Source organism: Bombus terrestris, unplaced genomic scaffold (genome assembly GCF_910591885.1).
Source record: "Bombus terrestris unplaced genomic scaffold, iyBomTerr1.2, whole genome shotgun sequence".
NCBI lineage: Eukaryota > Metazoa > Arthropoda > Insecta > Hymenoptera > Apidae > Bombus > Bombus terrestris.
The window spans coordinates 75,310-88,529 of NW_025963553.1; the positions used below are offsets into that span (position 1 = coordinate 75,310).

The 13,220-nt window shown below is 31.2% G+C and overlaps 2 protein-coding genes and 1 long non-coding RNA gene across 3 annotated transcripts; 2 read left to right on the forward strand and 1 right to left on the reverse strand.

Moving 5' to 3' along the window:
* Positions 1-989: 989 nt before the first annotated feature.
* On the forward strand, positions 990-3,350 carry LOC125387044 (katanin p60 ATPase-containing subunit A-like 2). Its single transcript, XM_048414205.1, has 6 exons — positions 990-1,275; positions 1,386-1,662; positions 2,055-2,223; positions 2,281-2,393; positions 2,590-2,792; positions 2,955-3,350. The coding sequence occupies exons 1-6, from the start codon at positions 1,256-1,258 to the stop codon at positions 3,337-3,339; spliced, it is 1,167 nt and encodes a 388-aa protein (XP_048270162.1). The 5' UTR covers positions 990-1,255; the 3' UTR covers positions 3,340-3,350.
* Positions 3,351-3,781: 431 nt separating this feature from the next.
* Positions 3,782-5,073, reverse strand: LOC125387098. Its single transcript, XR_007227660.1, has 2 exons — positions 4,645-5,073; positions 3,782-4,051 (listed from the first exon to the last, which is right to left on the reverse strand). It is a non-coding gene; the product is annotated as an uncharacterized LOC125387098 (long non-coding RNA).
* Positions 5,074-6,400: 1,327 nt separating this feature from the next.
* Positions 6,401-9,594, forward strand: LOC100645154 (omega-amidase NIT2). Its single transcript, XM_048414192.1, is given in 8 exon segments — positions 6,401-6,811; positions 7,167-7,218; positions 7,308-7,454; positions 8,034-8,065; positions 8,068-8,226; positions 8,668-8,836; positions 9,116-9,349; positions 9,503-9,594. Coding segments are annotated over 8 exon segments (1,296 nt in total).
* Positions 9,595-13,220: the final 3,626 nt, after the last annotated feature.

Sequence of the window (13,220 nt, forward strand, 5' to 3'; positions counted from 1 at the left end):
TGCGAACAAATCGTTCGTCTCCTGTTTGATGCTCAGTTTTCAACGGAGTTGAAGGGAAACTTTATAAGAGAAAGGAAGTTACGGATTGTCTCAAAGTGATAAACGAAAATTCTCGTAACTATCGAAAAACGATAGTCAATACAAGGATATCATTATCACATTTAAAACTATCACAATGAACGGTGATTCGTCGCAGCAAGGTACCACAAATAAGATATCTCAATCTAAAGAGGTAAGGAATATTCTAGATTTTGGGACTTTGGAACTTCCATGACAGTCATGAGTGTGTTTCGTCATTGATATGCCATATTGCGTTTTTCACAATTGTCGTTCATTTTTTTGATTGATTTTATATCTATGATTTGTATTTGATTTTGTATCTATGATTTTTTCTTTCGATAATTCTTATAATTATTGTCAATAATTAATTATTTATAACCATTTACGCTGTATTATATATCATTAAGATTTATCTTTGCGCGTATCAAGATAGTAGATAACAAAATTATGTGTAACAAATTTATTAAACTCGCAATGTAACAGAAAATTGCATGAAAATCTTTATATTATTAATAATTATTGTTAATAATAAAAAAAATAAATGTCGCATTAGGAGGAGAGTCATACTTCGGAACGTAATTGGGACATATTGGACCTTATTGCGATTACTATTGTGATTATTATGATTAGTGTGATTATTTGGAACGCAATGGGTGAGTACATTGCAATTTAGATATCTTCTTAGTTGCAATTTTTTCGAATAATATCGGTGACCAATCGAAATAGAAATTAGTGCGGAAAGAGGGGAAGGAATCAAAATTTGAAAATCGACATCGGTAACTCGGTTGTTATAGAATAACTCAATCGATAACGTAGATTAACTAGTTATAAATGAAAATATATTTAAATTCAAACTTTAAAAATTAGAAATTAAAAAGCAGAAGGATAGAAATAGAATAGATAGATAAATAGAAAGGATAGAAATAAAACAGTTGTCCCAATTGATGATTATCGTATAGTGTGTACTCATAGCATAAAATTTGTTCAATGAATTAAAAATTATATTTTTTAGATATGTAGACATTAGCGATGTATTAATCCGGGAAGCTCGTCTATCTCGGAAATATCGAGTCTGCGACAACGTCAATTTGGAAATTATTCTTAGAGAATATGAAAATTATTACAAGATGAAATTCCAAAAATATATCCTATATTGTGTAAGAAAATAACTGAAAAGGAAATAAAGACGAGGGAAATGACAAATGCGAACAAAGTGTAAGAATTTAAATTATTTAACACTATTCAACTTTCTCAACATATTCAATGCATCTATTACAATATCATTCAATCTTCAAAGAAGTAGTAAAACTTGTCAAATCTGTTAGCAAACAAACGAGAAGTGAGTCTGTATCTGGGTCTGTCGAAGGGAGGAATGCACAACAGAAGATGAGGGGTGATGCTACCGATGATATTAATCTTGCAATGACAGTGACAACAATTTCTGCCAATGAAAACGATGGATCTTCATCAGAAGAGCTTCATCAAAGAGCTTCATTTAACGTCTCAATGGAACAATCCAGGCAATCAAAGATATCAAAATGTGCTCGGAACCTTTATATAGACAATCCAGAATTGCAGAAGATTGCTCAAGACATTTTATCTGTAAGTTATTTTCGATTAATATACGTATTGTAAAGCTTTTTAAAAATAAAATACCTATCCTTGGATAAACAATCCACTGTATATCAATATCCAACAAATGTATTGTTGTATATATCTGTATATCTGTATACACTGTATACACTGTATATCTGTATACACTGTATACACTGTATATCCAACAAATAGCTTGGATAAACAATCCACTGTATATCAATATCCAACAAATGTATTGTTGTATATATCCACTGTATATCCAACAAATACCTTGGATAAACAATCCACTGTATATCAATGACGTAGGGATTTCAGTAAAGCTTTAAATAATGAATTACATAACACTCGAGGAAATTAATACAGAGATTATGCACCATTTCATCTTTGTATTGTCGCAGGAAATCATACTGAAAGAATTAAATGTATATTGGGACAACATTGCAGGCCTAGAGGAATGTAAATCTGCCATTAAGGATGCCATTGTGTATCCCCTTAAATACCCTATCTTTTTTAAAGGCCCATTTGCTCCCTGTAAAAGTATTCTGCTATATGGACCACCTGGTACAGGTAAGATACTCGTATTTCTTTCATTCCCATACATGTTTACAAGCAATTATGAAATAGGGAAGACGATGTTGGCGAAGGCAGTCGCAACAGAATGCCAATGCACCTTTTTTAACGTAACGACCAGCTCATTGGTGGACAAATGGAGAGGTGATTCCAAGAAGTATATCCGTGTAAGTTGATTTCCTTTGTCTATGAAGAAGAGATTCTAGGTTTAAAAAGATTTGTTTTTATTTGTCGTCATTCATATATAAATAGAATAGTTGTTTGGAAAACGAAATGATATTACGTTCGTGATGAAACAATGAATTTAAGGAATTTTGAATATAATATTTAATAAATAATAAATACATTTGTTAAACTGAACAGGTTTTATTTGAACTTGCCTATAATAATTCGCCTACAATTATTTTTATCGACGAGATTGACTGCATAGGAACAAATAAAGGAGTAAAGTATACATTGTCTGAATCTGCAAAGACATTCAGATCAGAACTTCTTTTTAGATTGGATAGATTAGTAATTAACAAAAATTCTGATGTAGTTCTTTTGGCCGCAACTAATTGCCCTTGGTATGTATATCATTTATAGCTATTTCAATGTTTTCTAAGTAGAAAATATCTTAATATCATAATTATTCATTATCTTAATCTTAATTATTGTGTTGTTCGGAATATTCCTTCGTTATTATTAATATAACAGAACAATAATATTTATTGTAAATATATTATTAGGGATATTGATGCAACTTTACGCAGACGCCTTGAAAAGAATATATACGTATCATTACCAAACGAAGTTACTCGATTTTATATGTTCAAATTATACCTTAGCAACCGATTATTAGAGAATATGGATATTGTGAGTCACATAATAAAATCTACTGAAAAATATTCTTGTGCTGATATAAAATTGCTTTGTACGCAAGCATGGCTGCTAGAAATGAATCCAATGTTTAAAAGACTTGAAAAAGGAGAAACATCTACTACGACTTTGAAATATGAATTAAAGAATTATAAAATAATAGCAAAATTGTTAAAAAAAATGTCACCTACAGTTACGAATGTGGATAGATATGAAGCGTGGAAAAAATATGTATGCCAAAACAAGATATTTTAAAAAATATAAAAGTATAAAAATATAAATATATAAAAGTATAAAAATATAAAAATATAAAAATATTATAACTCTAATCAATACTAAAAAATAACGCTCTTGAATTATTTAATCTCGTGCAAAAGAATTACTATAACTTATTACGCTTTCCGCTTTCAATAGTCAATCAACAGAGTTCAGTCTAACGAAGAAGTTCCCTCCTACGCTAACGAACTGTCCTGTTTTTGCGTCCAGGCTTTCAGGACATAAATTAAAATATCGCACATAGGCACAGCGTAACAGCGGCTTAAATTTAAGTTACAATAATAATCTTAAAAAAAAAAAAGAAAAAAAAGAAATGTAATAATGCATGGCTATGTCGTACCGTCGCGTATCGGTACTTTTGCCTGTATCCACCCTACAATCAGAATTCAGCGTTTATTCTGGAAAAAAATCATGTAAAAAAAAAAAAAAAAAAAATATGTAAAAAACCTGGAATTAATAAACAAAGATTTAAAAAAATCAACAATTAAACAAGGGATTGAGATGACCAACTCCGGTCACGCTGCGAACTTCGAACGCGGAAGAGTCGAGCCGTGGCCATGATGGGTGATTCCAGGAATCGGTCGCGTATGGCAGGATCTGACATGCTTTACCGATCCCAGCCGCGCCGATTTCCGTCAACAGGCACAGTAACGGAGATATTTGGAACAGAAGCAGCCGCATATTCGTCTATCTGAAATTAAAGAGATGATTTCATGTAGAAGATAGAAATTCGTTCCCTGATATTGAAATGCCGAACACGAGGAAAATGAGACATGCAAATGACAAAGTCGATGACCAATAGGAAGATGACATAAACAATTGTAGATTGCAATGAAAATTTTGAAAAATGATACGTGTTCTAATAATAGAATATAAATGATAAAAAGGAGAATGTAATTGCCATTCTTCTATGTATTTTAATTTATGAGACGTAACTTCTGAATGACCTGTAATAGCTTTAAATACATTTACTGGAACTGGCCAAGCATAGAAAAAGGAGGCTTAAAAGAGAAAAAAAGGGAATAGATGAAATCGTGAATTATCAGTCTAAATGAACCGTGAATGTCAACCTAAGCTTTCACCAAAACCCTAGTGAAACCATGAAAGCACCACTATGAATATAAAATGATCCGCACTACTATCTACTTCATAGTATACTCTATACGTTTAAAATACTCCATTAGAAGCTTAAATCTATCAAAATACAGCTCCTAGGGAAATGTAAACTTTCACATGAACACATAATATCGATTTTCTGATTGAAACGTATAGGCAGATATATACTAGCATTTGGCTGCATGGTGCAGCACTACTCTCTCTGGGATATCCTAGCCATTTTCGGCATTTGGCCGTATGGTGTAGCACTAGCTCTGTAACATAGAAGACCATAGGCGTCAGTTCTTCTTATTTCCTCTCTGATATATGTTTACTTTAATGTCACTTATTCAGGCGCTTGATATATTGTCGGAATGAAATTTTAGTAATGTGCAAGTAATTTTGAGTAGATTAATAAAGTATAATAAGATATTAGATTCATGTACATAGTTTCAAGTGACATCAATCTTTATGTCTAGTATATACATGTCTATTGATCTATAAGTCAGTGTTAAAATAACAAATAAATGGCAGAAGAAGGAAAGAAGATTTCCTTCGGTTTTGCGAAATCTATTAAGAAACCTGTGTTAAAAAATGCTATTCCACAAGAAAAAAAGAAAGTTGATTACATTGAATGCCTTGATGAGAAAGGTATTAAAGTAATAGGGTGAGTTCAAAAAGTAAAATTTTTAATCAAGAAACATATAACCTCAACCTAACCTATAAAAATCACCAATAGCGGAATATATATATTTGAAAACAATTTTTTTATTTCAGTAAGGAAGAAAAAAAAGATGAACCTCTAATTATTTCATTACTAGGTTCAAAAACCTGGCATGATAGAATAGTTAATAAAATAGATGCAGACATTTTCCTTCCGAAGGTAGATAAGGAAAAGGTAGGAGACGCTAGTGTTAACGAGGCAAAATCAAAGCTATCTAATGGAAAAACATCGCCAATAATATCAATAAAGAAAGAGCCAGTTGAAGATAGTGAAAATAAAGTTGTTACTTTAGAAGAACAAGTGGCGAAAGAAATCATTGAGGATCTTAAATCAAAGAATGAACATGAAACTAAAACAAATGATTTAACCTTACCTTTAGTAGAAGATGAATCACTAAGAGGCAAAGAACAGGTACGTTATCAACATATTGATGTGCAATGCACAGATGTATTACATTTGCATATTATAAATATCGTTTTGTATTTTTCAGTCTACGTTAGAAGATTATGAAAAAATTCCTATTGATGATTTTGGTGTAGCAATGTTACGGGGAATGGGATGGCAACCAGGAAAGGGAATTGGTTGAAATGAAAAGTATGAATTTTACTCTGGATTAAATTAATTGTATGTATTTAATACATCACTTATTGGAAAGTAAACAGAGAACATCATTTTTTATTTCACAATCGTTCATTCTAACTATTACAGATTAGTAGCAGCTGTCATACCAGAATTACGACCAAAAGGTATGAGTCTTGGAGCAGACAAAGTAGCATTGTAGAAGAAAAATACAGATTCCAAAAAAGAAGAGGAAGAAGTTAAAATGGAGAAAGGAACATTTGTGAAAATTATAGCTGGAAAGCAAAGTAATAATTATAGTCAAATAGAAGGATTCGATGATGATGCTGGAAGGCTCATAATAAAACTAGCTCTTGGTGGAAATATAATATCTGTAAATGAATTTATGGTACAGCCAGTGACTAAATCAGAATATTCTAAGAACTCAAAAGTTCAAAGTTAATATGAAGTGTTAGTTTTTCATTAAGGGACTTTTAAGAAAATAAATTTGAATTGACATATACATATAAAGACATAATCGGACATGTAGAAAAACTAATTCAAAAGTACCTGTAAGTGTGTTGTTGCATGCAATTTTTTAAAGGTCCCTTCTATTTTTATATAAAATATGATAAATGTAGAGGTTTTAGCTTTCAGTATTTTATGGGGTTAATTTCAGATACAAAAAAGTATGAGGAATATAAGGACAAGGAATCCAAGGGACTCAAGCAAAAGATGGATAGAAAAAGATCAATGTCCCCTGACCTCGAAGACGGTGAAGATGGTGACAAAAGTAGTAATAAAAGAAAGAAAATCGGAAGTACGATGCACAATAAGAACAAGTATGATAAAGTGGGGGATAAAAAATCAGAAAGACGAAAAAGGCGCTCCGAATCTAATGATGACAGCGATAGTGATTCTGAAAAGAAGAGACGGAGAGAAAGAAGTAACTCTAATAGTAATGATTCTTATAAATTAAAAAGATTGAAGGAGTCAAAGAAAGATAAGAAGCACGATTGCTCATCCGAAAGATCAAGTAAGAAACATAAAAAGAAAGGCGAAGAAAGAGAAAAAGTTAGAGATAAGAAACCCAGAGATTACGCAGACAGAAAGAAACACAAAAGACGAGAAAGATCAAGATCTGGATCATTTAGTAGGCAGTAATATTTTCCAGGAACGTATTCGGTCATTTTACTTTCAAGATAAATTGTACAATTTTATTTATACAGATTTTATAATAAAGTGTATTTTTACAAAAGTATATTTCTTTTCTTACCCTTAACTGAAAATTACATTTAATTATAATATGTAATAATGTTTACAATTACATCAAAGTTAATGTCCTAAACTTTATCAATAATTATTAAAAATCCCCGCGTATTGTTTACGTAATGTTGATATCGAGTAGTATACATACATAACCTCAAAGAACATTATGATACTTACGAACATCGCTAAACAAGTAGTGCGAACGATGTCGAGTAAGTATATTCACTATGTATAAAGTATTTATAGGTAAAAAGTATGGGAAATATATAACCGAGTGTATTTAATTTTTCCAACATTTTAGCATTTCGCTTGGCGTTGGTATAACTTCAAGTAAATGAAGTAAAAAGCAAAAATGTAGAGCGGGCAGTTTCCTACATTTCCAGCGCGAAAGAGCATAATGCTGATATTATCGCTCTTCCTGAATGCTTTAATTCACCATATGGAATACGTAATAATTTGTTTCTTTTTCTAATAATTTATTATATGTATAACAACTATATAGAAAAAAGTAAAAGTAGACAAATTACCTTATCGTTTATACTTCCATAAAGATTGTGAATTGACTCGAGAATATAGAATTTCCCCACTTTTATGATTATCGTGATTTTTGTATAAATATATTTTTTAAGATACTAATAATTAGGTACTTAATAATAAACTAGTATTATCAATTATTTTGTATTTATAATTCCACCTATAGTAGTTAAAAATTAATGTTAGTTAAAATCTAACTTTATGTTTCAAAAAGTACTAGCAAAGTCGTTAAGTAACAAGTCACTGGTACTAAACCAAATAGCATGATTGTAATTAAACAAACATTTCTAAATATTCATTTTTCATCTTGAACCTGTAGAAACAATTTATTATATGTACTATTATCTAAGTAATTATATATTTAAGTAAATCGAAATGTAAAATTTAGTTATTTTACTAATTTAAAAAATAAAAAATTGACAAACATTTCAACTTAATTTATGGTTGGAACAAAGGACAGTTATTTTTCATTAATTGAAATATTGCAATGCAGAATAGTTTCCAAAATACGCCGAGAGTATTCCCGATGAAACGGTGAAACGAGCGTTGCTTTATCGAAGGCAGCTAAGGAAAACAGCATTTATGTAGTTGGTGGTACGATACCTGAAATAGAGGGCGATAAATTGTACAATACCTGCTGTACTATTTGGGGTCCCGATGGAACTTTGATAGCAAAACACCGGAAGGTAAATAATATACCTCCATGTGGCTTTGAAATTGAAAATATCGGGGTGGAGAAAGTGACTCTATCTAGGAATAATTTAGGAATATACATATGTACATACGTGTACTATAACCAATTCTATAATTTAAAAAATATGTTATAGGTTTATAAAATACGTTTTGATACGAGAAACATACATTTTTGTCGTAATATAATATATAAGATATGGACAATATATTTGTTTTGTAACATAAATTTTTCACATACGAAAAAACTTATTTTTTCTTAAAAAATATTCCTTCTCAAATATTATTAAATGATAAAACTTTTTAATAAAAGAAAGTGATAAAAACGCTGTCAGTTATTAAATAAAAAACAATTAAAGTTTAAAAGTTCGTAACATTGATGTTAAATTACAAAAGTTACAGCAATAGAGTTAGCAACTATATTTTTATGTTATTAGGTACATCTATTCGACATCGACATTCCCAACAAGATTACTTTCCGAGAGAGTGATTCACTCAGTCCTGGTAATTCCCTAACAATGTTTGATGCGAAGGGCTGGAAAATAGGTATTGGCATTTGCTATGATATCAGATTCGAGGAAATGGCACGCATTTATCGGAACAAAGGTACAGTAGCTTAATCGAACAATACTTAACTAGCAGGAAAGTAACTATCTTTCTTAAATATATTCTATATAAAGTATAATCAATATAATCTGTAACTCTGTATAAAAAGGAGCTTAATTTAAAAAACCAGTATATTCGCTGAAAATGAAATAAATAAAAGAATTAGAAGCACGACAAGAGGACTGTTCTCGCATATTCATAAATTATGGAATGTGGACTGTGCACCTACAAAGTTAACTAAAATTCAGTGGTCTCATATTTCCCGTTTCTCTGTGTTAGGTTGCCAAATACTGATATATCCGGTGGCATTCAATATGACCACTGGACCACTGCACTGGTCATTACTTCAGCGTTCCAGAGCGAATGACAATCAATTATACGTCGCCTGTATATCACCGGCTCGTGTTCCTTCAGCAAGTTATGTCGCATGGGGACATACACAGTTGACAAATCCCTGGGGGAAAATCCTTTATGATTTGGAAACTCAGGAAAATATGGTGGTCACCGATATCGGTAATTTTCAGCTTAACATTAAAAGCGAGAAAAATCCATGATGTAATTAACTTTTAGTCTCGTTGGTTCATCGATTTTGCCGGCTCCCTCTGTATTTGCTGAATTTATTAGCAAGCATTACTTATTACTTCGTATGTTTTTCTTTTCTCTCAGATTTGAAAGTTGTTGAGGAAGTAAGGGCTCAGATACCTACATTTTCTCAAAGACGTACGGATTTGTACGACACTGTCTATAAAAAGGAGTAACTCTACACTGAAACAGAAAATGTTTTCTTATAATATTTCTACTACAATACCGTTTTTTTTTTTTTTTTTTTTATGACTTATTACTAATTACTTATCATTTGTACTAAATGAATAACTCAATTAAGAAAACCAAAATGTTATAAATAATAATCTGTATATCTTGTGTATCAATATGTAATTGGATATTGTAATAATATTGGAATGTCTTTGATCAGGGATATGATAAAGAACACGCGAAGACTACATTCTTTTGAACATCTTTAATATCCATCATTTATAACATTAAACATCTTTTTAAATATTTAGATAGATTAATACGTAACTCTTTATATATATATATATATATAAACATTAATTTGAAGTTACAAGCTTAGAGAAATTGGTCGATTAATATTTATAGATCGGCTGTCTTGATGAAAGGCTTAAAGATAGCAAAAACATAACAATGTCGCAAATATAATTTATAGTTTAACTTCTTTCTTGTATCTGTCTGCCTTTCACGATGTTTTACCAATTACAATAAGTAATTTCGACTTCTTTGCGCTCCGTTTTAACGCATTCGAGACCGAAAGAAATTCATATCAATCAGTAGGCATAATATATATAACTGTACATAATACATTATAGTATAACATAGTATATAATTTTATATTTTAAAAACATGAGGCATAAAATTTAATCGATTGTCATCGATTTAAAATTAAAATATGAAACGGATATTCCAGAGAGAGAAAAGCACAGTATCATTCTAACAAAACATTCAGATCGTACTGACACCCAGGAATCGTATTACAATAAAATCTCGGTCTCGAATGAATTAACACGAACGATTAACATGAAACACACTTGCGGCTTAAACACCTTCGATATCGAGGAAATTCAAACTTTACAAATAAAAGCAGCCTGTTCCTCTTTCCACCACAGACTCTCATACCATATCCGCTCTTATCCAGGCTTTTACTTGAAATCTCTGTCTATTTACAATTTAAATTTACCCGGACCACTCGTTGAATCGGCAGCCCTTTATAAATATATAATGAGCCCAGAACATATACCTGTGCCCCTAGCTGGTATCAGCTCTAGTAACGTTCATACCGGAACTTTCATACGACGCCAATTTGTCACGCGTGAACATCGATTCTTTCAGGGGTCACGGCTTTATGGGATTATATCCTTTAAAGTAATTAAAGTGATACTAATGATACAGAATTTTTTACAAATGTTTAATATGTCCATAAAATAGGAAGTTTCGTGCTCTCTTATTTTATATTAATTATAAATTAATAAGTTTTACATTTGTTATCTATAGATTTAATAAATTATTAAAATTCCATGAAGACATATTCTGGAACACATTAGAAGATTTTGCTGTAATTTACAACGGATGCTCCGAGTACGAACAGGCAGTAAACGAACAAATAGAAATTCAGGCTATTGTGGTAGTATAGCTCACGTGGGATTTTAAGCTCGAATTGGACTTAAACGTTACGATCGTCGTGAATAATTACGATATATACCCTGTACGACGAGCAGAGAATCTTAAATTATTAACGGCAATTCCTTTGTGCAAAGTGCAATTTTATTAACGGCCTGTAACGAATGAACGGCTCGTTTTGAATAAAGTTTACATTTAGAAAGTAAACACAGAAACACATTTTAAGAAACTAAGATATCGAGTTCTACTTGTAAACATCAAGTGCTCTTCGTTTGAGAAGATTACGAGTCTCTTCTTCGATAACGACATTAATTAAGAAGTTTCGATACCGTTTATGACATTAAGATCTCATTAGTAAAGTTATATCATTAAAATCCTACTGTTCCTAGAGAATATATATAGTTAAAACTTCCAGAGGATCAACAGGTAAAGAAATTGTTGATAAAAGCATTGTTAGTGACAACTGACTGTAATCGATATCTGCTGGGTGAAGTTGTGTGTTCTGAGAATCTGTGTTAATGCAAGGATTCTGTTACAAATCATCGACTAAAGAGCCACCGGGCACGTCCGACCGATCGATCGATACCACGAACCTTGAATGAATTAACGCTCAAGGTGGAACGGATTTAATAGATCGGGTGTTAGTGTAATTTGACACTTTGTATACACTTGCTTTATGCAAACAAAGTTTGTTGATGTTCTGAACTCGATGGTTATAAGATCTTATTGAAACTCCAGTATTTCACCCGCACGGTACGACACTTTGTTGATGATTGTCCTTGTATGTTGTTGATACTCCCCATCAGCCGTTAAATTTTGTTCGTCTATCGTACTTTTCTAGTCAGAGGTTTTCCCTGATGTTTTTCCCTACTGTCTAAGTCATCAGGTTTGCAGCTCGGGGAGGACAGATAATTCGGAATTTCCCAAAGGAAGGAGAGGTGTCGTCCGAGCCATAAAGGGACGGTCACTCAAAATACCGAATAGATTCATTTAAATAATTATGAGAAACAAGTAAGTTTTGTAACCACAAGTTTTCAAATGTTATAGTTTGAATCTGTTCTTATAATTTTAAAAAGACCTTACAGCCAGGATCTCTAAAGAATTCGATGAAAATTCTCATGAGACATCGATTGAAACAATTAAACGCAACAGAGAATGGGTATAATCATATAATTCCTCCCCATTTCAAAATTCATTCATATACATCGATGTTTGTTTTCATATTTGTTTTATGTGTGAATAATACGTATTTATTGGCATCAAAATATTTTCCGTTTCAATTCCTGGTCATTTTAGATCGAAACTTCCAAATATCGTTGATTAAAAATTTTTTAATTTTTAAAATGAAAGGCACTAATTATAGGACAAAAAGTTGTTTCAATTATTTGAACATTCTGCTTCATTCCTACAATAACATATTTTATTTTAAATGAAAACAAGAAACAATACTATTGTGTATAAGTTTAACGGAGTGACACAGATGATTTGTAGCTAACACTGTAGCTAACATAGTTTCTGCAATATACCCTCTAATCGAGTAGAAACAAGGGGATTTTAGAAATTTCTATTAACCGACAGTATTGTCAACAAGTTTTAACAATGACTGAAGGTTGCAAAATTAAATATAAAATGATTTATTAATAGCATATGCGGTGTTAAATTTGTAAATAAGCAGTTTATCTTTTAAGAATAACAAAGACAGCAGAAAATAAAGATAATATTCTAATTATATTGCAAACTAACGAATAATGTAAAGAATTTATTTTTGTTATCTATATCACAGATTTTAGGTAAAATATTAATTTACTTATTACTAGGAGATTGAATTTGAAATATAATTAGAATTTATAAGGGACACCTTTAAACTAGCAGATATTTGGTAGCAGTTCTCTAGCCTTTGTACAATATAACACAGTTCGGTTTAATTGAGTTTAATCCCTTTGACCAGCCAGTTTCCAATTTCATTAATGGCATAATCTCCTGACAATTTCATACCCTTCAAAAGAAACACGATTTTCTATTATTGTTTTACAATCGCGGAATATGATCAGTGTTTCAATTAAGCTCCACTGTTCTAATTTCCCGTCTACGCACGATGTGGGTACACCGTTTTTTTGTTGTTTTTAGATACAAGTGACGAGAAATTATGAAATGATATTTTAAATTTAAACTGATTTCATTCATTGATTTA

Excerpts from the sequence above, each read along its gene's own strand:
- LOC125387044 (XM_048414205.1), top strand. The coding sequence starts at position 1,256 with ATGACAAATGCGAACAAAGT. Across the intron at positions 1,663-2,054 it reads TTGCTCAAGACATTTTATCT|GAAATCATACTGAAAGAATT; the intron begins GTAAGTTATTTT and ends GTATTGTCGCAG. Across the intron at positions 2,793-2,954 it reads GCCGCAACTAATTGCCCTTG|GGATATTGATGCAACTTTAC; the intron begins GTATGTATATCA and ends ATATATTATTAG.